The sequence below is a fragment of the Pyxicephalus adspersus genome, chromosome 4, assembly GCF_032062135.1.
Source record: "Pyxicephalus adspersus chromosome 4, UCB_Pads_2.0, whole genome shotgun sequence".
Taxonomy (NCBI): domain Eukaryota; kingdom Metazoa; phylum Chordata; class Amphibia; order Anura; family Pyxicephalidae; genus Pyxicephalus; species Pyxicephalus adspersus.
This window is the reverse complement of record NC_092861.1, coordinates 118,993,323-119,017,879: the sequence shown is the minus strand read 5'-3', so window position 1 is coordinate 119,017,879 and position 24,557 is coordinate 118,993,323. Positions and strand designations below refer to the sequence as shown.

At 35.7% G+C, this 24,557-nt stretch overlaps 1 protein-coding gene across 2 annotated transcripts in view; it reads left to right on the top strand.

Annotated features, from left to right (window-relative positions):
* The window catches only part of MERTK (MER proto-oncogene, tyrosine kinase), a 62,718-nt gene extending 38,971 nt beyond the window's left edge, over positions 1-23,747 (top strand). Inside the window, exons 9-19 of one of the 2 annotated variants that reach the window (XM_072409456.1) lie at positions 5,076-5,220; positions 5,933-6,086; positions 9,954-10,042; positions 11,877-11,972; positions 13,435-13,515; positions 14,605-14,697; positions 16,061-16,179; positions 16,833-16,942; positions 18,140-18,299; positions 19,025-19,161; positions 20,301-23,747. In XM_072409456.1, coding sequence (XP_072265557.1) covers positions 5,076-5,220; positions 5,933-6,086; positions 9,954-10,042; positions 11,877-11,972; positions 13,435-13,515; positions 14,605-14,697; positions 16,061-16,179; positions 16,833-16,942; positions 18,140-18,299; positions 19,025-19,161; positions 20,301-20,787 — 1,671 coding nt within the window. In that variant the 3' untranslated portion in view covers positions 20,788-23,747. Of the gene's footprint in view, positions 1-5,075; positions 5,227-5,932; positions 6,087-9,953; positions 10,043-11,876; positions 11,973-13,434; positions 13,516-14,604; positions 14,698-16,060; positions 16,180-16,832; positions 16,943-18,139; positions 18,300-19,024; positions 19,162-20,300 lie in introns of both variants that reach the window. The other variant, XM_072409455.1, reaches the window with a different exon arrangement.
* The last annotated feature ends 810 nt before the right edge of the window (positions 23,748-24,557 follow it).

Sequence of the window (24,557 nt, the reverse complement as noted above, 5' to 3'; positions counted from 1 at the left end):
TAGCTTAGACGAGGGGTCAGCAAATTTTTACGGCTACTAGGGCATTTCAGGGGTGGTTGGGAGCACATTAGGCCAGACTCTGCCCTAATGGCACCGCCCCCACCAGGGAACGCCCCCTGAAGTGAAATCCCTCTCCTCCATATGCATTGCGGACGAGAGAGATTTCCCTTCAGGGAGCATTCCCTATTTACTGCGGCTGCGGAAGTATCAGGCATGCCGCAGTAAATAGGGGAGCCACAGCAAGGAAGCGGCAAACAGAGCTCCGGCGGCTCCAGTAGTTTTCAACGCACCCAGGCAGATCCGGCCGGCAACCCGCAGCTCCGGAGCATTAGGCCGAATCGGTCAGGGGGCGTTAGGCCGGAATGAACTACCGACAAGGCTGTATCTGGCCTAAAGGCCGGAGTTTGCCGACCCCTGGCTTAGACAATTCTCCCATCCATCTCCTATTACTGTCATATATGCTAAGTGCAGCAGAGAACTAGACAGTGGGAATAAAACCTGCACTGCATCTGAGATCTGTGGGTGTATTGAATACTTGGTAGCTGGGGGATAAGGGGAACCTATATTGGGATTATTTATGAATGTATCAATCACAAACCTAAGCTAGAAGTGACAAATAGTGACAAAAAGTCAGTACAAGTCAAGCTTGCTCCCGCCTCTTCCACCTCTCCAGTCTCTCTATTGGTCCTTTATTGTGATGAGTACCCTCATTGGTAAATAGGGATACTGGAATGGGGGGAAGAGGCTTGAGTAAGCTTGATCTTCATAGGTAAAGGCTAGATTTGCATATCACTTCCTTTGACAAGGTAGGCACTGCTAATGCATTTCATCACATACGGAATATAAACTGATAAGGTTTACTAATGTGTCACTTTAAATAATTTATTTTTTTCTGTATCCGTTCATATGACTTCTTCCTATAATAACACAAAATATACTTCCTCCAAACTTCAATCATATGACTAATTGTTCAGTCATTGGACTGGCATAGGAAGTTAGTGAATATAGAGCAATTTCCCAACTTGTTTATCTGTTCGAGAAATGCACATCTGTTATATATGGTCACACAATGTTTATTGTTATGAGTATTGGTTTTGCAGCTGTAAAACTGATCTGTTCCATTTCTTTAAGTGTGACTAAACATTTGTATTGTGGCATTATTCAAGTACAAGTCAAAAATAAACATTTCAATGCCAACTTACAAAGTGGAGGAAAAGGAAATGGAGGAATTGCCCATAGGACATAATTATGCACCAGCTGACTTTTGTTAGAGCAGATCAGTATAAAGAGCTGATTTAATGAATTTAAGAACTTTTGGATGTGACCAGGATCAGGCTTAGTCAACTGAGATGGAGATTTTTAAACTTCATGTGTTTTTATTTATTTTAGCAATGCATTCCACACTTTAATGCATAGGTGACATCTAGACCAATTCCTCACTATAGGCCTGATTTAATAAAACGTTCCAAGGCTGGAGAGGATACATTTTAATCAGTGAAGCTGGGTGATCCACCAAACCTGGAATGGATATGGTTCAGGTATCTTCTCCAGCCTTGGAGAGCTTTAATAAATCAGAACCTATGCCTTGTAGCCCACAAAAGCTCCCTTGTATATGTTATGGATGGGAGGAACATAACTTAAATTTATGGGATCTCATGGCCCACTATTAAAAAGTGTTTTTGCTAGAGATACCAAAAAGACAGATAAGTAGAAACAGAGATAAGACAACAGCAGGTTTCATATATGAACATGTCCACTGGGGTGCCCAGGAGTGTTGCATCCAATTCTATTTTATTGAAAAATTTCACATTATATGTAATAGGAAGGGGAAGGCAATGTTGTTCTTTAAATAAAGGGGGCACAATGAGCTACCATCTTTGATATTAACAAATACAATTATCATAATGAGTTATGTTACAGCTACTGCTCTACTTTTGTTTATCTTCAGCAATATAGGTTTAACCAAGTAATAAACTAATAATGAAAGTTCACATTTAGGGATCACTCCCTCCCCTAAGAATCTTAGCTTCTGCATTTTAAAACATGCAAAACAAAATTTACTGTACACATTTTTTTTTTTTGGCTGGTCTGATGACATTATGGATGCTTCTCACTTTCCTCTGGTTTTCCTTTCAGTGTGGTGTTTATTGCAGTAATACCTTGTGCACAAACTAGGCCTCATTTGTTAAAGCTCTCCAAGCCTGAAAAAGATAGACTCTCATGGGGGAACCTGGGTGATCCACCAAACCTAGAATGGATTTCATAAAAATCATTTGCTATTAGTTTGCAAATGTTTTCAGTCCTTAATCCAATCTATTGTAGGTTTGCTGGCTCACTTAGGTTTCCCCATGATAGTTTATTGTCTCCAGTCTTGGAGAGCTTTGATAAATCAGACCCACTGTGTGAAGAAGCTATCCCGAGGGGGTCCATGACACCATGGGCCTTATTTATAAAAACTCTCCAAGGCTGGAGGAGATACACTTTCAGCAGTAAAGCTGGGTGATCCAGCAAACCTTGAATTAATTTGTTCAAACTCATTTGCTAGCAAATGTTTTAAATTCTGGACCAGATACATTCCAGGTTTGCTGGATCACCCAGCTTCATGAAGTATAAAAGTATTTGATATAATACTCACCTCTAAGCCACAGCTTAGTCCCAGAGACTAAACAACGCTTATTATTGGCAGACAATAAACAAAAAGCAATAAAAAACAATGTATTGCTCTAACCTATAAATGCCAGTCGATTAATATTAGTTTGGTGTAGCTTCCCCATTTATAGTTAGCACAATAAAATTGCAAGTGTGTTTACCAACCTAAAAACTAAGAAATAGAAATGGTGACAAAGGGAGAACAATTTAATGAAGCAGAATAACATGGAGCTGGGAAGAGTCAATTATTTTTTGGCATAGCATTTAAACCAACCCATACCATAAGTTTTGGTATCCATATCCATGTCTGTGATCAGCCAGTCAATTCTAGTAATTGCTGAATACCAGACAAAATGTAAAATACAATGTACAGTACATTGGAACATTGATGAGTCTGCAGAATACTTACCCAACATGTATTGCATTGGTTTTGTATTTCCTCATCTCTCATGAAAGAAAAGAAGAAAAAGTAACATTAGTGTACAAATGTTAAAATTAGAACAAATTAGTGCAAACAACATACTGAACACAACGGAAATGAAAAGGCAAATCATTTTACGGTAACATTGTCACTTACTTAAGTAATTATGTCAGATACGAGAACATTGAAACATATATAGAAAAGGCTGCTGGCAATACTGATAAAACAAAGCAGTTTTAAAGGAAATAAATGATACCTGTTTGGATGAAACATTATAATCGGAAGCTTTATCCTATCAGTGACAATATTCTTTTTTTTTACTTATGCATGGCCATTGGGTCTTTTTGCAAAAAAGTGAATTCTGCTTAATGTTTTTAGTAAGCACAATACTCTTGGCTAGTAACTCTTAACTATATACTTAGCTATATACTCTCCATTACTAATTTTTTTAATTAAGTCGGTTCTCTACTAATGGGTACATTCAGTCTTTTAAACAACAACAATCTGCCTGCTAAGCTTAGAATTCTACAGATTCTTTCAGTAAATGCTGAACTCCATTGATGGACAATCAGAAATCAGAACAGCCTACAACCCTATATAGATTTTTATTGCTAGAAAGTTTCTTTTTATTTATTGTTTTTGATGATAGGTTTGCATTATTGTGTAACAGTGAATAAAAAAAGTTTAGAGTCATTGTACATGACAGCTAACTTTAGATGTATAGGTCAGCAATTACCACTTTTTAAATTTGTTACAACAGCAGACGATTGTGCAGTTAGTGTAGACATGGGCATGCCAGACAAGTTGTACTAAAATATCACCTAGAATTGCACAATTCATTGCACCTACTTCTCTTTTGTATCTATAGGGCATTGACTTTTTGTAATCTCACTGTCTTTTGCAACATTTGTGTACAGCTGCAAATAAAAATGACAATAAAAAAAAAAAAGGTTTTCAGGCTATACAAAACTTTGGTTTCCACTTTACTTTTTACACGGTATAATAGTAAAACACAATTGGTAGAACATATTTGTTCTATTGTCATATTGCAATACTAAGGTGCCAGCCGCCAGGAACAACGTTGGATGAATTTCTACCACCACAGGTCTGAACTTGCTTTTAGGAATTAAAGCAGCTAGTTTTGTATGTTGTATGTTGATTATGGAGGTATAAACATATTGCCAAGCCTGATGAAATACAGATAACAGATAAGACACTTCAATCTGTATTACAGCAATAGAAAAATTGTACGGCAAGCTTAAAATGTTTAGGTCATATACCACCCTTACTTGAAAGGCTTTCCTGTAATATGAAAAAGGCGACTGACATTGTTGAAATAGGAGGCATGGATGGCATATTGCTACATGCACAATTTATGTCATTATTTTTAGCTTTACAATTACAGAAGCTTTACACGGTGTTATAAACTTTCAGAGAAGAAAGATACAAAAGACCTAGCAGTGGGGGTGCATATGGCAAGGATCAGATTCCTTTGCCAAGTTCCCACTTTATTTTTTTTCAAGTCTGTCCTTTAATTGCAAGACATATGGCAGCAGCAGTTGTTGTAAACAAACCAACCAATAAAGTTGCCAGGGGTCTCTTTCCATTTGTTCTTCAATTTGTCAGCTCTGTAATAGATGTGATTACATCTGATAAACATAGGAACATGTTAATTTTTTAAAAATAAATATAAAAGAACCAGCAAAAAGTTTTAAACCCCCCACATACACATAAAAAAAGTATATGCGCATGTCGGGTGCACATGCATGCAAAAACATTCTTTTTTTTTCGCACTTACCAAAGAAATTGCTGCAAATGGTATATTTAACAAATAAGAAAAAGTCATTGGTAAGGTTTACATATACGTGCTAAAATAGTAGTGTTTTGACAATACGTAACCAAAATAATATTGCAAGATTGTAGGGTCAAAGTTATTTACTTGTTGGTATATTTTTGGGTCAGCTTTTCTTTTCAACCATTGTTTTATTTATTTATTCCTTTTCAGGATAAAATTTATACTGAAATCACCAATTCAACGTCAGCGGTAATTCCCATTAAAGCTACCAATGCCACTTGTACCGTGTACGTAGCTTGCTACACAGTGGGAGGTGTTGGGCCATATAGTGAAGCCGTACAGCTTGTTATTCCAGGTGATGGTGAGAACCTTTTTTATGGTCAATATTTGGTGTTGAACAACTGTTGCTTTCTAAGTTTTCTAGACATACCTAAATGTAACCTATACACTAGGAAGTTGTACTGTAAACGTTTGCTAAAATATTATTATTTTAGCAAACCTTTACAGTTTGCTTTGTCCTGCCATGTAGAATCAGGATAAAAACTAACTTTGTCACTCAATATTTAATGCAGAACTCTAGAAATAAAACTGAAGTTAGGAATGCAGCTTTGTTCTACACAGTCCCTGTAGCAGTAGAAAAATAAGGCAAGAAATTTGATTTAACAGAAAAAATCCAACACATTTTGGATGTGAATGAAAAACTGGAATGAAAAATTGGTAAAGAAAGGCTAGTATGCATCAGTGTGCTGATTATGGACTGACCTCTCAATACTAGATACTTCTAATTTTTAATCTCAAAGACCTGAAGAAGGACAATTTTTTTTTTACTTCAAAACATGTTGGCTTTGCTAAAATAAAACATCTCCCTGCACATATGACATGCCACTTGTTTCATTTATTAAAACCTTATTTTATACCATAATTACAGTTTTCATAAACAATTATTATAATTTAAAAATAAATGAAAATGTGTTATTGTTTTGCACAATATATTTTAGACCATCACATTGCCTAATAGGAAGTATTATATATTCTCAATATAAAAACATTGGTTCATCTCATTTCAGGCACAGTAGCATCTGCAACGTCTTCAACTCCGGCAACAGGAAATGGCAACCCCTACTTGATACTGTTGGGCTTTATCTGCAGCTTAATGATACTTCTGCTAATTATTTATGGTGCAGTAATGCTCATTAGAAGGAAGAAGGAAACAGAATTTGGGTAAGTTTAAAAAGCATCTGTTGCCTACAAAAGCTATAATTAGGTTTCTACTTTTATACAAAGTAGCACACAAACATTTTTAATTCTAGGCAATTTTTGTGGTTTAAATTGCTTTCTGAACTTAAATTTTAAGTAGTTTTGTCAGCCTTGTTCTCGTTGACCGCAGAACACCTTCCTTTTCCCCATTCCTATAATCGCTCTCAAAGAGAATATTATATGGTCAGCTTACCATACCTGCCCTGGATAATGCGATTACCCAGTAAAATTTATGCCAGTGACCACATTGGCTCATGCTGCTTTTTGCCTCCCCCTTTCCCCTATCTATCCACATGGTTTGGTATTGCCTGATAAATTCAAAAGCTATAACTATTGGAAGGACAAACAGAAAGCCAATGAATAACTGAAAACTTAAAAGAAAATTTTTAAATAAAAGAATAAACTATTTTGCAAGGAGAAATTGTTTTAATGAAGAAACAGGGCTTTGGTTGAATAAATCACTTGTTAGGCGCTGATGAGGCTCCTCCTAAAAGACAATTAAACCTGCCAGCAAAATAACAAAGTCAAACTCCTAAGTTTTCTTTCCCTGGCTCTTAAGAGCTAAAATCACAGTCACAAGACACTGTACCCATTAATCTGTTTGATTTTAGCTATAATGAAAAGCTAATGTACCAGCACCCGGAATGAAAACAAGTCAGACATCAGGGATCCTTCAAGATACTGCAGGTTGTTTTACACATTACCTATTATAGTGGATAAACATGGTAATAAACAATTATTGCTTAGTAGGCGCTACAACCAATGCTGCCAGGGCTCACCTGTCAGGATTTATATAGCGCCAACATATTACGCAGCGCTGTACATTAAATAGGGATTGCAAAAACAGACTAATACAGACAGCGATATAGGAGGAGAGGACCCTGCCCCAACCGATACATCCTATAGCAAAAGGGCCAATGAGGGATTATGCCAACTTCCGGCTACTTCTGCCCCTCAGATGTTAACTCACATTTGAAACTCACTTTCAGGACAATATACCTGGAGCCCTCATCTACACCAGGGGCGCCCACAATTTTTTGGCTTGTGAGATACTTTTAAAATGACCTAGTCAAAATGATCTACCAACAATAAAAAATGCTAAACATATATTTATTTATATACACCGCGTATACTTTATATTTAAAATATATAATACGATTCTGTACATTTTTGGCCATTACTTACATCTTAAACTAAATAGAACTTGCCAAAGTTGCATAGTCTGGACAGTAGTTGCTGGTAGCCAGCCTCAAATAGACTTCCAAATGATCATCAGTCATGGTTGAATGGTATGTGGACTTCATAACTCCTGTGCGTGGTAGAGTTTATTTTGAAAAGGGCTCTGCAATCTACTCTTGTTGCCTTTGCGATCTACCGGTGGGCACCTGTTGGGCACCCCTGGGCAACACCATGTTGCAGCTAAACTGAACTTTCTTTACTAGTGCAATCTAGGATTCAGGATAGACACAGGCAGTCCTGAACAAATTTGCTAATGAAAAAGTATATTACTTCAGCTTTACAAGAAACTCTGTATTCCATCTTTTACCCAAACATACACAGACTGTGGTTAACTAGACTGCACATATAGAACAGATTCCTTTCTCACCCCTTTTCTGCAGGTATAGTGCAGTCCCAGATAAGAGAAATTAAAACTGAGTCATATTAACACTGATTTACAATGATAGCGCTCAAGACTTAGGAAAGAATAGGCAGATGTTGGAAGCTACATGTTCTAGGTTGTTTAGAATACCTGATATAATTAAAATCATTGTTGAATTTTAAAATGAGTTATCCATAAATGTTTTTGGTATTTCTGTTACTTCAGTTTTATGAATTTAAACAAAATGTATTCTAAAAAAAGGTAATATTCATAATATTTAGCACCTGACATCAGAGGCATTGCACTAGGTAAAATATGTTGATGTTGATCACAATGTCAGCTGTTTCCAATAACTGAGAGTGAATCCACTATCTAAGTGGTACACTTGCTATTTTCAGCATGCTGAGTAACAATGGATAAAAATACGTAATAACATTGTTCCCTAGAATTATATAAACTGCCACCTGGTGAGCAAAAGGTCATTTCTGAGTATATGACTCAGGACAAACTGGAAAGAATAGGTTCTGCTTTCCCTGTGTTATTTTTGTGATTCACTCTCTGATACAGCACTAATATCAGAGCGGGACCTTGAGTTCAAACAGAACATACATGAAATACCAGGGAAATGAAGCAAGCACAAAGAATGTTGTTATGATTTTATCATGCCTAGTGAACACATGATCCTGAGAAGGTAGAACATCACGGAGTTAAAATTTCACATCCTGTTGGCTGGGTGTCTCCCGGGTTAGCAAAAGTATTGTTGAGTGATTCTGTGGATAGCGTTATTTCTATAAAAAAAGGAAAATAAAGTTTTTTTCAATCCATGTATGGCAGCACAGTCTAGTTGGGCCTAATGTAAGAAAAGTCAGTAAAAAATAGAAAAATAGTAATTAAATAAAATAATATGAAACAATAAAGATATTAATATTACACAATATTTATATAGCGCCGACATATTACGCAGCGCTGTACAAAGCCCATAGTCTTGTCACTAGCTGTCCCTCGAAGGGGCTCACAATCTACTGTCCCTACAATCGTCATATGTCATTATTACAGGCTAAGGACAATTTTTTGCGGGAAGCCAATTACCTAACTGCATGGTTTTGGAATGTGAGAGGAAACCCACGCAAACACGAGGAGAACCTGCAAACTCCATGCAGTTAGTGTCCTGGCTGAGATTCGAACCTGGGACCTAGTGCTGCAAAAGCCAGAGCGCTAACCACTGCCCTATAATAAAATAATAATTTGGTAGGAATCCTATTAACTCTACTATATGGAAAATATTCAGTTCCAAAGTACAACACTTGCAACTATGTTTTACCTTAGCTCTGAAAGAAAAGTAGTACAACAACCACTGAGTGAGGGTCACACGATCTCTGTAGCTTCAGTAACATGCAGCCATGTGTGACTGGTAGATTGCACAGGGTAGCTCTGCATAAAAAATGTTCGGCTTTTACATTTACAATAAATTTTCAACAAGGCTTATGACAATGGAGGTAAAGCATGCTTTAAGGAGCCTTATGGCATACAAGCGGTCTTGGTTTATTGCTAAACCCTGACAACTGTAATTCCTTTGTACTATAAAAGTGGTCTAAAAGGGCATGCCTATTAGACAAAGAAATTGAGTTTCCAGTAACAAAAATAAAGGGATCTCCTCTTTGGTAGAGTACTTTTGAAAAATTAAAATAAATAAAGTTTTGCTGGTCAATGTTGGCCCACTCTTCGTTCTAAATTCTACTTTTCCATATACTGAAATCAGGGGGATACTGTTGAGCCTCAATGAAATGACAATCATGATCCTGGTAGAAGGAACTGCTACATTACATGGAATTACACTTCTGCCACTGACATTACAGGTTTGGATGGGTTTTTACCCATGGCTATATTGGCTAAATTGCCTAAATGCTGTATATCAGAATGTATAACATTTATTACATTTACCTGACATTTTATATAATTTACCCAAAGTGTATAGAGATTTCAGGCCCATCGACAGACACAGTTTTCTGTTATTCATCCAACGTGCATTGCTATATTTATCATGAAGATTGTAATAGCTTGTAGCAGGGCTTTTGACGATAGATGAGACGTTACTATTCATAAGAGCTTTCTTCCACAAAAAAACAATGCTTTGACATAGTATGCGTGTGCAGAATAAGTATAGATTTGGTTTCTCATCACACAAATGACTGCATGACTTACATGGCAGTGTTTTCTTTTTATTCATCTAGGCATGCTTTTGTCAGCTCAGATGATTCAGACATTGTAGTGAATTATAAAGCAAAGAGGTCCTACAACAGGAAAGCCATTGAAGTGACATGTAAGTTGGATTTGCCTTGCTAACCTCTAACAATAGCACAGAACATGTAGTGTTTATTTAATAGTAAAGTGTTCTGCATGTTAACAATTTTAGACTTGTTTAGGAAAGTTCACAGGAAAACTAGCACAAAGCTAGAGAACAAAATGTTGAAATAATAGAAGAAGAGATTATCTTTATTGTAAAATGATAAAATGATCAGCAGATCCAGAGATAACATGTAGCATACATTTAGGCAAATATAAACAAGAAATATCCCTTACAGTATGCTTAAAGCTAAGCTCCAGCCATACCTTAATATTTGGCCATATAAAGGGTGTACTTGTCTTTATCAGGTAGAGCAAGCAATTTTTTTTAATTAAATTATGCAGGGTTTGTATAAGAAAGGGGAAAGGGAGTTATTGTAAGTTAAAGTGGCACAAGTGTTTATTTGATAGTGTGAATAGATAGACAGGCTTTTGTAGACAAGTTCAAAGATGAGTATTAATATTTTAATAGTGTAAAGTATACTCTTATACTTTACATAAATCAATTAAATTGTGACACAGAAAAAAGTTTTTTGGTGATTACATCTATATTGTTTTACATTTGAAGTACAGTTTAGACATAAAGTCAAAAGAGGTCTCAAGTCCCGACGCGTTTCGCCATTAGGCTTCTTCAGGGGAGAATTGAGATTGAAATCTGACTTAGGAAACTTATGTAATCACAGTGATAAAGAGTGGATAAAAGCATCTGCAGGACATCTGCGTCAACTTATTCCAGTAGAGGGGAAGGAAGGAAGATTATTTGTGGTAATGTAATGTTGTCAGCAACAAAGAAAAAGATATGTGGAACAGAATAGGATACTTAACTTTGCTACACTCTTGGGTATTCTTGCCTGAAGTATAGAGATATTAGATGAATGGGAAGAATGTATTGATTTGAATGGATACGTATTTAGGTCAAAGGATGCTTTAGGGTAGTAGAAGGGTAGAACTTTTAGAGTTGATGTATACAGTGTAACTGTCATCCCAAAAAGTGATTATTGGTTCATCATGTAAGGGATTGAGTTTATGGTGATCGTGGAATAAAGAGGGCGAGGTGTCACCAGTCAGCCGCGGAAGGGGTGTTTTTTTATTTCATTTCCTATGAATATCAACCATAGCAACCAGATTTATTTTTTCTCTAATCGATTGTTATCCTTTGGGTTTTATGCTATAATAAGCCTCTCCTTTATTATGTTTTATTATTAAAGTGCATTGTCCTTGAAGTGTAGTTTTGCATGACATTGGTAACGAGTTAGAACGTTTGTCAGGTTTGTTTTTTGTAGGTTGGTTCTCGAATGTAGAGATTTTCTCTTCTTTTTTTGTACTGGTCTTCTTCTTTTCCTACACTTCTCTGAATATGTTCCTATGACTACTGTTACTTGTCAGGATACAAGGGACAATCTTCTCAGTGAGAACACAATAAAACTGAATTCCATCCAGAATTCTAGAGCCAAACTACATTTTGTGATAAGCAGTCATGCTCAGATTGCCCAAATATGCCTAATTTGGCAAAAAAGGAGCACAACCAGAAACCTCTGGTGCCACCCTCAGTAGAAATCATAGTGATTGTCCTATAAAATTCAGTGTTGCCTTTTGCTGTGGTATGTTAATAATTAGGGACCTATGAATTGTCACATTTTGTCTACCCGGGTAATTGTCTCTAAAGCATTCCTTGCCTATGTTTAAAAAATATATATGTTTAAAGGTGAAAAACAAACATTTTTTGGACAGTGTTATTTTAATATTTTAACTTTGTAAAAATATTTTTTTTCTGATGAATATTTATAGTTATTTTTTTCCACTCCCCACAGTGAGTACATTAGGGATCAGTCAAGACCTACAGCAGAAACTGGAAGATGTCATGGTGGAGAGGAGCTTACTAACTCTGGGAAAGGTGTTGGGTGAAGGTAAGCATTATAAACTGACATCATATTGCCAGAGTTATATACATGGACAATAAATACAATTAAAATATAGAAGATAAAATATTGACCCATTCTATATTTAAGAATTATTCAAGCCATATGGATTCTTATTTTACATATTTGCTTGTATGAAAAAAGTTTCCATCAACAGTCAAATATTTTTAGCCATTTTTATGGCTTTGTAGCTATAGTGATTATGTATGCCTTAATTTATTACACATAGTGAGTAGTATATTGTAAAATGTTCTGCATCACTTTGTGTGATTGCTCAGACCTTACGTAACCTACTCTTTGCAATATTCAGCTCTATATCCCTAGGTATATTCGACAGAATTTACTAGTTATTCAGTATTAAAAATAATTTATTAAGGTCCTACCTATTCCACAAGTTTTGGTAGAAAGGCTGTTTTGAAATAGCAATTTAAAAAGGAGTATTTAAAACGCAGAACATTTTACATTCATCCAAAATCCACTGCAGGTGAACTGGTATCTATATTTTAATGTACAGTGAAATTCACTGTTTATTGTAAAATTGGCATAGCATTTATATTTTTACCAATGGATACCAATTTTTTAATCTAAATATATACTAGTATATTTGAAAGCCTGTCCTCTTACAAACATCTGTTTAACTTTCTTCAGTCACTGCAGTTGGCTGGATTTCCTTATTTTGATTTGATTACAGCTGAATGTAATATTCTTATCTGAATGTGACCATGGAATATTGCCAGAATACTATATTTAAAGCAGACTATTTATTATTTTAGTTTTTACCCAGGATTTAGAAAACTTTTTCACAAAAGAATATTTAGTTGTTAGAATCTCTGAAAACATTTATAAATAGACATCCAAACTGTTTGTTATTGTCTAATAAATATTCATGTAGCCATGAATATTTGTTAATGGATATTAAAATTCTGTTACATGTCAAATTACTTCCCTAATTTAGAAACCAGATTTTTTAATTGTTATAATTAGCTCTGTTGATTTTATGTGACTTTAAAATAATATTGTTTGCTGTTTCTCTAATACATGACATTTCTAATGAATAAAGTAAGCAATACACAAGTCCTAAATAATAGAGGAAGCTGTTAGGGTTGAATCTACCCAGACTAATACTGTTGTGCCATGGGCATAAACAAGCAGACTACAGATTATATGTGCATACATGTTTATGAAAAGCTAACTCAGCAGTTAAATGCTGGAGATTTATTTTTGGAAGCTTTTAAAGAGATCTATATCCCTAATAACACCAATTAAGAGTTCAAGAAGTAGTCCTCCCTTCCTGGCCATATACTTGTTTCATGGCACTGAAGCACCTAGCTAGCCTCCCCATAAGTAGGTGCACTGGATCTTATATGTAGCCTGGTGATCAGATCTTAACGCTTCCCAATATACCGTATATGTATCCTTATTTATTTTAAGTTACTTCTTTTGGATTCAGGTGAATTTGGATCAGTGATGGAGGGTGAACTGCAAAATCCTGATGAGACATCTCAAAAAGTAGCAGTAAAAACCATGAAGTGTAAGAAAACTTTTTTTCTTTATGTATTTTGCACCTCAGTAGTAAAAATTGTTGAAACTGACATACAAAGGACTTTTACCCTAATGTGTTTTCTACATAGATAACTAAACTTACCTAGTTTGATTCTGTATTTTCTAATAATCAACAGTCCTCACAAAACACCCAAGCATACATTATAATTGTGTGCACTTGAAAGTGTTTTCTAAATCAGGGGTCTGACAGCTGGGCAGCGAGAGCACGGAGAGCAGTCCTCAACCTGTGGTCTGTGGACCCTGCTTGGGGGGGCGCACTGGCCAGATCCATGGACCGTGTCCCCCCTCCCTGGACACAAACCACCCACTCTCCTATGGCAGGCTCAGACTTGTGATGGGAAAGTGGGCAGGTTTGGGCATCATGGCGTCACTCTAGGGGAAGTTTCTTCCCCTTAAATTCCCTATTATTTGACACACGGCTCCCCACGCATGCACGGTCCAGAGTCAGTAGGTCTGAAAAGGTTGGGGACCACTGCTTTAAATAAATAATACATCACAATGATATTTGTGAACAAAAAAAAACAATGTGGAACTTTTTCGGTATAATAGAATAAAACAATTTTCTTTTAATTACAGACATTCCTTACAAATATACAATTGCAACAGTGGCCATTATGGTACAGTCAGGAATATTCAGTGTATAAGTGTTGCTCTACATGCATACATTACTTTATCATGAGAAACATGACTTTTTGTCTGAAATAGACAAACGCTTGATAAAAATCTGAATTTGGCCTAGTTTCAGCCTTGTAGTTCCTGTAGCAGAGCTCAGAATAAGGGTAAGGGAGAAGCAGCACAATGTGCAGGGGCAATGCTGATAAAGAGAAAGAGACAGACGCTAATCAGTCTGCAGTTTCTCCTTTACTGTCCAGTCACAGACTAAAGAGCAGCAAAAATAAATCTGTGTGGTTAGGCAAAGCTGTGTATATTTAGGTAATAGAAGGACAGAAAAAAAAATATTTTGTAGGTAAAATAGCTCTCATGTCTGTATTTAAACTGTGTATTTAGCGATTTACCAGGTGTTCGTCTTATAATTCAATGTCTGTTTATTTTTCAGTGGACAACTTTTCACATAGGGAAATTGAAGAATTTCTCAGTGAAGCTGCATGTATGAAGGACTTCAATCACCACAATGTTATTAGTCTGCTTGGTAAGATTTATGAATCATTAAACATAGAAGTTTCTATTTATATATGCCTATGTTAAAATGTATTTTCTTGAAAAATGAAAAAAAAAAAAAAAAGAAAACTCTCTATCTTTTAAACCTTCATATTTGCCTACTTTTTATATTATCTTTTTATTAATTGTAATAGGTAAAGAAGAAATCCCTGTTGATCCTGCCAGTTTTCTGTGCAAGTCCCTAATTCTGTGTTTGGGCTAATTACACTGTCTTGCAGCTATGCAATATTACTTCCTATAAGCGCTCCATCCCTATTTATTGTAATGCTGGAGACTTTACATGTCATTGATGATCCCTCCAACCTTACACTGGTTACAAGGAGTAACAAAATGGTAATTAGGAGATCTGTAAATAACATCAGAGCACCGGCAGCATTACCCACACACCAGATGATCTGCGTAATACTTGGTGGGGAATTGTGGCCATGTGACCATACAAAAAAAGCGGAAAATAAAGATATTTACTCAGCAAATTTTACAGTTTTCACAATAGAATACTATTTAGCAATGCCGTAGGTTCCTTGCATTGTTTATGGAACTTTTTCATCTTTTTTAGGTTGCCCTATTTTAACCCTTTAAGCAGTTTTTTTCTGTGTGAAATCTTTTCCATCCAAAATCTATGCTAACCTTTTTTTTACCAAATGTCATGAAACCGACATATCCAGATTAAATTTAGGAGTATGTTCAGACCTGCTTCTGAAAAACCTGGCTGTTAAACACTTGGAAGCCTAGTCTGCACAGCAAGGCTTCCAGGATCATTTTCAGACTAAAACAGTTTGCATTTGCAAAAGCCTGGTTTTATAGGAATTTGTTTTTTCCATTAAGCAAGCAATTCCCTATTTTTCAAAACAATCATAACCGCCTGCACAAGCTTTTATGAGCAGTTGAACATGAAGTCTGAACATGTTAGTTAACCTGGCTATAATGCTGTGACCAATCTACTACTGTACCTAAAAACTTTTACATTGTCATATGAAACTATTCTGATTTTCTTTAGTATTCTTTTCGTTAGTATTTTAATCACGGCTTTGCTCACATATTTTATTACAAATTGATACTGAATAAATATGTACAGAAAATGAGTTGTTAGTTATGGTATATATAACAAACTTTAATTACATTATTTTTGGTTGTTAAATTTTAGATTTTTTGAGCAGCGGAAAATAATCCCATTCTGTAATTGAAATATACACAAATTGATGTATGTATATATATATATATACTGTTTCACCTGCCAAAAGATTGTTTGCATGTTTTACAGAAAATACTGCGCACTCTTGCTGACAATTTGAGCATGACTTTAATACATCATTCCATGTGTTTTTCCAATTCAGGAGTCTGCCTAGAAGTGGGCCCCAGAAGAATTCCCAAACCCATGGTTATTCTGCCCTTCATGAAATATGGAGACTTGCACAGTTTTCTTCTCTCCTCCAGAATTGGATCTGGCCCTCAGGTAAACTGTATAGAAGTTTATTGTGAAATGAAAAAGTGTTTCTCCTAAAATTATTGTTATTATTGTTAACCTGTATTTATATACTGCTGCAGGAGGTTACAAAGTCCATAGTCATGCCACTGGCTGTCCCTCAAAGGGGCTCACAATCTAATGTCCCTACCATGGTGATATGCCATTAACACAGCATAAGCCCAAATAGCTAAACTGAATGTTTTTGGGATGTAGGAGGAAATCTAAATTCCTTACAGATGGTGTCCAGGGCAAGATTTGAACCTGGGACCGAGTGCTATCCACTGAACCAACCATGCTAGTTCTGCTTAACTACACATTTCTGTACTGCCACTCTGCCACCCCATTCTCTATAGAGCTACTGTCAGGAGAAGTTACATGTAGTGTCTCTCGAGAAGCAGCCCTTCCCTAACACAAGGAAGTGATAAATGCACCACAAACTCACTTCCATAAATGTTTGTATTAATTTAGTACTGTATTCTTTATATACACAGAAAAGACACATGAAAATGTACAATACAGGTTTGCTATAAATAAAAAAAGTTATTTCCTGTAATGTTACTGCCATTTCATACAGTTTAACAGAAAAAAAAATCTTATCTTTCATACAGTTTAGTAAAAAAAAATCTTATCTTTCGATTTAGCATGTGCCATTGCAAACTCTGGTAAAGTTTATGATTGACATTGCTACTGGAATGGAATACCTCAGCAACAAAAACTTCCTTCACAGAGACCTGGCAGCTCGCAACTGCATGTGAGTAATGATGATCAGCATTCTCTGTCATTCTTGTTTAGATAAACCCTTGTATATTATTGTGACCAAATAGTTTAGGGTAAAGGAACCTTAGTTGTAGCTCTGTGTTGTAGCTATGGATCCTGTATGTGGAATGTGGCTTGCCCTCATTCTAACCTGTAGTGCCTGGGGATCTCTCACTGAGAGGAGGATTGTCACAGCTCCATTCATAAATGCAGCCACGATACTGCTCCTCTCAGTGTCCCGAGTGATGCGGCCTGCGTTTATAAATGAAAGTGGCCGTGGGAAAAATAGGAGGATTTTTCCCACGGTGCATTCATTCATGAGCAGCCAGCAAGACTCACACTGTGTTCCTGGTAGGGAAACTCTATCTAGGAACACATAGTACAGGACTGCAACACATCTGCTGACAGCTCCGCTCCCCTGATTGGTCTTGCAGGTCCCAAAAATTCAGTCTCGCCTGTCGAATTTACAAAGGCCGTTCTCGCCTACCTGTTTGGTTAGCGAGAATGTCCCAATTCGCTGCGAGACCGAATGTAAAAAATTTGCTCGCTCATCCCTACTAGTGGCATAAGGAACTTATTTATGAATAATTTCAAAAAAAATAATTTTCAAAAAATAATTTTCAAAAAAAATAATATCAATAATTTCAAAAAAAATAATTTCAATTTTTTTTGCCTTTAATTTTTTAAGGCAAAAAGACAGAGGTGATATAAGCACATTGGGTGAAAAAAACCCATGGCCTCTTGGCCTATCTTCTTTTTTTCTGTAGTGTCTGTAGAAGCCAAATTGTGATCTACATAGAGATGACATCTTAGTCGTAGTTGCATTGTGGCAAAGACTTACGGCAACAATTTTTAGGCCTTATAGAATTTAGAGGTCAATTTATCAATAATTCCACCCAAAAGTCAAACAATTTTTACACAAGATTTAAATATTTTGACATAGAATTCATTTAAAAGTGTAAAAAAAAAAAAAAAAAAAGTATGACTCTTGGATGGAAGCATTGATGAGAAGACTGTAAGTTTTGCTGTTAGTTTGAATTACTTGTCCATGTGTCCTGCTATTTTAATTGGAAATTAATGGTTAGAACCAAAGCAATGGTCACACTGAGTTATATGGGAAACCCAGCTGTTGTGAACAGTTTAGTTCCCTGTTATGTTAGCTAAAATATTTTAATGCTATCTCGTTTTCCAGGTTGAGAGATGATATGACTGTCTGTGTTGCCGACTTTGGGCTTTCTAAAAAAATATACAGTGGTGATTATTATCGCCAGGGACGTATTGCCAAAATGCCAGTGAAATGGATTGCTGTAGAAAGCCTGGCTGATCGCATCTACACTGTCAAAAGTGATGTGGTAAGATATTACATTTGGTGTTGGGCTCTTTAGAAAATAATGTGTCTGTTCAAGTAATTGAAGTGGCAGTCTATATGGGTGTTAAATGCAGTTACTATGTGAAGTACAAACTTAAAGTTAAAAAGTTTTTTATTTTAGCTTTAAGTGTTCCCCCTCCCAAGCACTTCAAGGAAGGTTTCAGTAGCAAAATCAGTTTTGCCAACTGTGGGCAGGGCTTGGTGTGACATTTAATGAAACATTCCATGGTGGATATTGCTTTGCTCACATATTTTATTACAAACTGATATTTTTCAGTGAATGTCAAATTCACTTTTTTATAAACAGAACCTGTAGATTATCCAGATATAGGAAATTGTACATAAGGCTCCAGCTGCTACCAAAAATTGAAATTTCAGTAATAGGATGTTTTATGGTGGATATTAGAATTATTCCCCCCATTGACAGAAATACCACCAAGTAATTATATATCTCCAGACTAAACAATGGTAGAGAAAGACATTTACCCCTCATATTGTATGGATGTTGTTGTTCTCTTACATAATCTACTGAACATACTGTAACTTGTTACAAAACATTCTTATAGTTTGTTACTTCCAAACTTTGCAATGTTAATTGCTGTTTCCGAGATCAACATGAACAGGGTAGCAGGGATTGACCTTTACAATGAAAAGACTTATTCAAGGCTTCTGGAAATATCATCCTCTTCTTTTGTGTTTTATCTGCAGTGGGCGTTTGGAATCACAATGTGGGAAATTGCAACCAGAGGCATGACTCCATATCCCGGGGTCCAGAATCATGAAATATATGATTATTTACTTCAAGGCCATAGGTTAAAGCAGCCAGCAGACTGCCTGGATGAGCTGTAAGTACAAAATTCTGTACAATAAACCAGATTTATTCAGCACACACTTTTTTGTGTCAACGCATACAGGACTCTTTATCAGTTTTTGATAATAAAAGCGTCATTGCTAATGTCAAAACAAAGTCACATGACACAAGCTAATTTACTGTGCAGGATAAAAAGAAGTGCAGTAAACAAGGAGGAACACGTTCCGGACTCAAGAAAATGGGACACTACAGTTGTCATTTATTATTCTATTTCCTAAATATCGAAATATATAAGTGATGATTTGCATCTCCCAGAATTATTGACTCTTGAAAAAGGATCCTGGATGATTCAAAATATCCCTGATATGTTTCATCAAAGGTTATTTTGTTTGTGCTTTTGAGATCAATTAAATTAATTAAAGTGCATAAAAAATTCAACTAAATTTGAATTTGTATATGTAAGTTTGCCAATGCAAATTTGAATTATTCTAGAAAGAAAGTCTATGAGCTCTATTTATAAAACAGGGAATTTGATTTTCCCTCACATATTCCTTGATGGGAATCAATCTCTGCTATTGAAACACATTGACCTGGAAGGGAATGTCTGAATAAAGGCCTCAATAAGCAAAGTTCCAAATTCAGATGAAACGGATAACTGCAACATATTTGCATTGACACCCATGTTTCCATATATCATGCAAACCAAGCATTAGTTGAACAGCTCAGAGACTTTACTATCCATACTTAGAACATATTTATATATATATATATATATATATATATATATATATATATAAATAAATAGTAAAAAAATATATCTTGTCAGATAGCAAGACATTTAGGTAGAAGGCAATAGAAGTAATTGTACAATGTTCACATAGAGTAATAGTTGTGACCATGGTATGAGAAAAGTTTTTATTCTGATTCATTTGACATTGACATTTATTTGGTGGTGAGATCATCCCAAACAAGAATAGGCTTCCTAAAAAAAATTGACAATGCTTTCATTATGAATGTTTAAGCAGAACTAAAGGATGTAATTATTAGGTAAAAACAGATGATTTTCTCTGTTTGTTCCCAGTGTACAAAAAACGTTTTACTGGTTCTATGCCAATATTACCAATGCAAAAGTACCAGTGGTAACACTGCTAATTTTTTTTTACATTTTTCCAGATTTGAACTGATGTACATTTGCTGGAGACCTGACCCAGCAAATAGACCTACATTCACAGAATTGAAGCAATATTTACAGAAATTTCTTCAGGGAATACCTCCTGCAGTGGACAAAGAAGATGTTATTTATATCAACACCAGCTTACCAGAAGACAGCGAGCTGCTGACCCAAGACCCAGAGATCAGCGATATGCAAATCAATGTGGATTCTCAATATGTACATATTACTCCTTCAAGATCTGAAACCACCACTGTGATTGTGGACATCCATGGAAGTGATATGGATGAGCAAAGATATATCTTGGAAGGAGTATCTGAAGAGCGATGTGGGGAGCCAGAACAAGCGCGGGCTCCACTATTACATGACAGTTTGTTACGGAGCAGAGCTCCATGGTGTGAGAGTGATACCCTTTTAGATGGTAATTCACTGACTGAGGAACTCCTCTATGCAGATGATTCTGCGGAAGATTCTGAAATCGCATTATAGAACAAATATTTAATACTGAACATGTGGCACTTCTGTAAGAAAGACTCGTTCACAGCTGCTCTTGTTTCCTGAATAAGGATACTTGTTTCCACTATTTACCTGTGGAGTAATATTCCGGCATTAAACCAATGTAAATATCACTCATTGTTCTGTACAGGGATATAATACCACCTTTGTATATAAATATAAATACACCTAACAACTTAGATTATACCTAAAACAACAGAAATAAGATGTAAATATTCATTGTGTATATACGGTATAATTATAAGGGCTACAGGGGCAATTTGCACTGAATTGGGTTCGTGTCTTATACCATAAAACCATACCAGGATATGAAAAAATATATGAAATGAAAAATATGAAATAGGCCTAGGTTAAGGCAAATCTGATGGTTGGCAGAGTATACTGTAGTGTTGTATTATCCATCATTAGGGATTGTAATGCATTCAGCCTTGTTTACCTCTGATGAAAATAATGCAAGTATAATGTTAGAATTATAAAAGCAATGAACTTCATGGCATTAGGTACACACATATTCTGATACACAGCCATTTGCACCCTGTAGATGGTATGTTTTCTCTATATTTGAGCTGAAGACGGTAGAAATCCTTTTTGATTGGGAACAAACTCAATATTGTCATACATAGTCCCATTTGCAACCCCAGGTTTTCTCAGAGCAGAGAGCTAAAATGAAACTTCTGCTTCTGGTATTGCAGAAGGACTTTAAACAGCTAAATACCAATAAATGAAATACACATATGGAAGCTGTTTTTCACGCTAAATATGTATCTCTGTCCATTCAGTTCTGAGATTTACACAGCTCAGCCTTACAGTGAAATCAGGAGGATGACACCTATTTTACAGTTTAGGAATGCATTGGTTTTATCTCCTTGTCCTTCCCTCTGCTGCCGGGATTGTAAAAGGGCAGCAGAAGAATAATAAGCCTATTTTTATAATTCATAGTGTTAGCATTATCTTTGTCAGCACACCTAACTGGCTCAGAATGTTGTCCCTCTTTACCAGAGTACTGCTGTATAGGGGATTGCATTAGACTATTATCAAGTCAAACTCTGTTACCTATATGACTTATAATAAATGCAATAAGTTCTGTCTTTAATATCTGCCTTTAGTTTAACTTTTATGTAGATTGTTCTCCATGTAAATCATTGTATTTCACTGGTTAGACATGAGTTTGGTAGTAAGTTGCTGTTTACAGATATGGAAAGTTGGGATTCCTCTATGTTACTGATAAAAAATCAAAGAGCGGAGTACTTTTCCTGGGAAATGTACCTCTAAGTAGAAAATCTGCCTTTTGGGTGGATCGCTCTACAATACATTATCATTGCAACCCAAAATCAACAAAACCAGAAGAAAAGTTACCAATGTCCCAGCCTACCTGGAGCTAAAGTGAAATACTTAGTAGCCTTGGCACTGCTAGGTGTTTTGTTAATAAAAACAATATATAGTTTAAAGGTTTTTTCCTAAAGCTAATTCCCATAGAGATAATGGGCCTGATTTATTAAAGCTCTCCAAGGCTGAAGAGGATAAACTTTTATCAGTGAAGCTTGGTGATCCAGCAAACCTGGAATGGCTTTCTTACAAGTCATTTGCTTTATGTTAGCAAATGTTTTCCATCTATTCCAGGTTTGCTGGATCACCCAGGTTCACTAATGAAAGTTTATCCTTTCCAGTCTTGGAGAGCTATATTAAATCAGGCGCAATCTCTTAGGCAAAAGGCAGCAGAGTAGGGCAGCTAAAACGCAAAAGTTATAACAGTGTGCCAGCATCACGTGCTGATAACTAAACAAAGAACTCTAAAACTTTTGATGCCATTTTTACTTTAAAGAGATTTATTTTCCTATAGACAGTGGTTTATTTTCTAATGTTTTTATGAAGTAGTTTAAAAATATGAAACATACTTGTAACAAGGTAATTTATACTTAAATACCATTTCTTATATTTTTTCCATATTTTCTTATCAAAACCATTGTAATGATGCATAGGTGCTATATTTCCCATAGCAGTCATTACCATATGAAAGTGAGTTTTATCTGTAAATTGACTAAATTTCTTAATCACAAGACTGACCTGACCTCTGGGGTTATTTTAAAAGACTGGCGAATAGCCAAAATGTGCAGAAGCTCATAGAGACCGACACTTAATTTGAACACTTCCAAAAATGAAAAATTACTGATTGGCTGTTATGGGTTACTTAGACATGTTGTTTGTATGACAACTATACTAATTTCATATTATTATATGGGATCAGGAAATTTCTTGTGTGACAACACTTTGCTTTATGGGATTTACACAAGGACTTGCTGTATCATGCACTGATAGTTCTCTGCTCTACATTTACTGTTTTTTAAATAAAAGAGTTTACACTAGTACTTTTATACCCAGTATTATCTTCCTTTCTCTTGCCTAATGGTGTAAAAGGTAATGTGAGAGACCACAGTCTTGTGAAAATGCCCTAAATGTAATAAGGAATGCATCTTTTATTTCCACAAGGCGGCATCAGATAAACACAAATTTTATAAATTAGGCAAAAAATGAACCAGTGAAAGTGAAAGGATTAAGGTTCAAATATAAACAACAATGGAATGAAATGACTTTTCTAGAGATGTACGGTATGCATCTAAATAGAAGAAACCTAGCTAATGATAAGTTTGAAGCCTTTAATGAGAGTAAAGGCAATATTAAAATGCAAATGTACAATAATTACATTTTTGTAAAATAGATACACAATCTGTAAAAAGAAAACATGTTCACCATGAGCCATTAATCCAGATGTATATTTTTCTAATGGTTACATATGAAATTGTTATGTAGCAGGAATGCACACTTTTTGGTTTGGTTTTATTAAAGAATATATTTAGTAACTCTATTTGCATTTTTGAATATTCATAGATAAAAATGTCAATTGTCTTATAGAATAAATAAGTGTATAGACATCTTATTGTTTTCTATGCAGATTATTCTTTTTACCTTTTACCAAAATGTTTAAGGATTTTATTCTTCTTCTTGATCAACTGATGGTTTTCGGGTTCTGAGGATGCAATGCAATGCATGCAAAATGAACAACACTAGATTTTTGCTTGCACATGTTTGGATGACATCAAAATCCTATTTAGTGTAGTGAGTATGTTAATGGGAATAAAGAGAATGTTAGGGTCAGAGATTGACAATTTAGTCTCTTGTAGTAAAAGTAAAGTGAACAAAAAAAGCTCACCTTTACCTTTGCAGATCCATTGATCCATCCAGAAGTTTCCTGAATCAGGTCCGTCATCGTCCCGGTATCCTCCTTCCTCCTTCTTTGACCTTCCTTTCGATCTTGCACTGTGCAGGCATGAGATCAGTATTTTTTTTCACCCCATAGAAGTAAAAGGCATGACGTGAATCTCAAGAGGCTCTGCGCTCCCATTTACCGCAGGGATCAATACAAGGGGCTGTAACCCGGTTTTTTTTTTTTAAACCCCTATCATAAAAAAGAAGGCTTTACATATTACATATTTGCATTTACCGTACTTATATAAAAGAGCTGTCTAGGATAACAAATTTAGTTTAGGTCTGCTTCAATGGACTGCAGCACTTCTGGGAGTAGAAAGGCCATCACAAGGATCAAAACTGGTCCTGCTGCAGTGTACAAGTCCTGGAAAGTTTTTTCCGTGTACCTCCATGTGATATAAGTAACAAAGTATTGTATACCTGCCAGAAAAAAAAAACACACCTGACGGTTTGGTTGTAATAAGTTATCTTTTCTATTT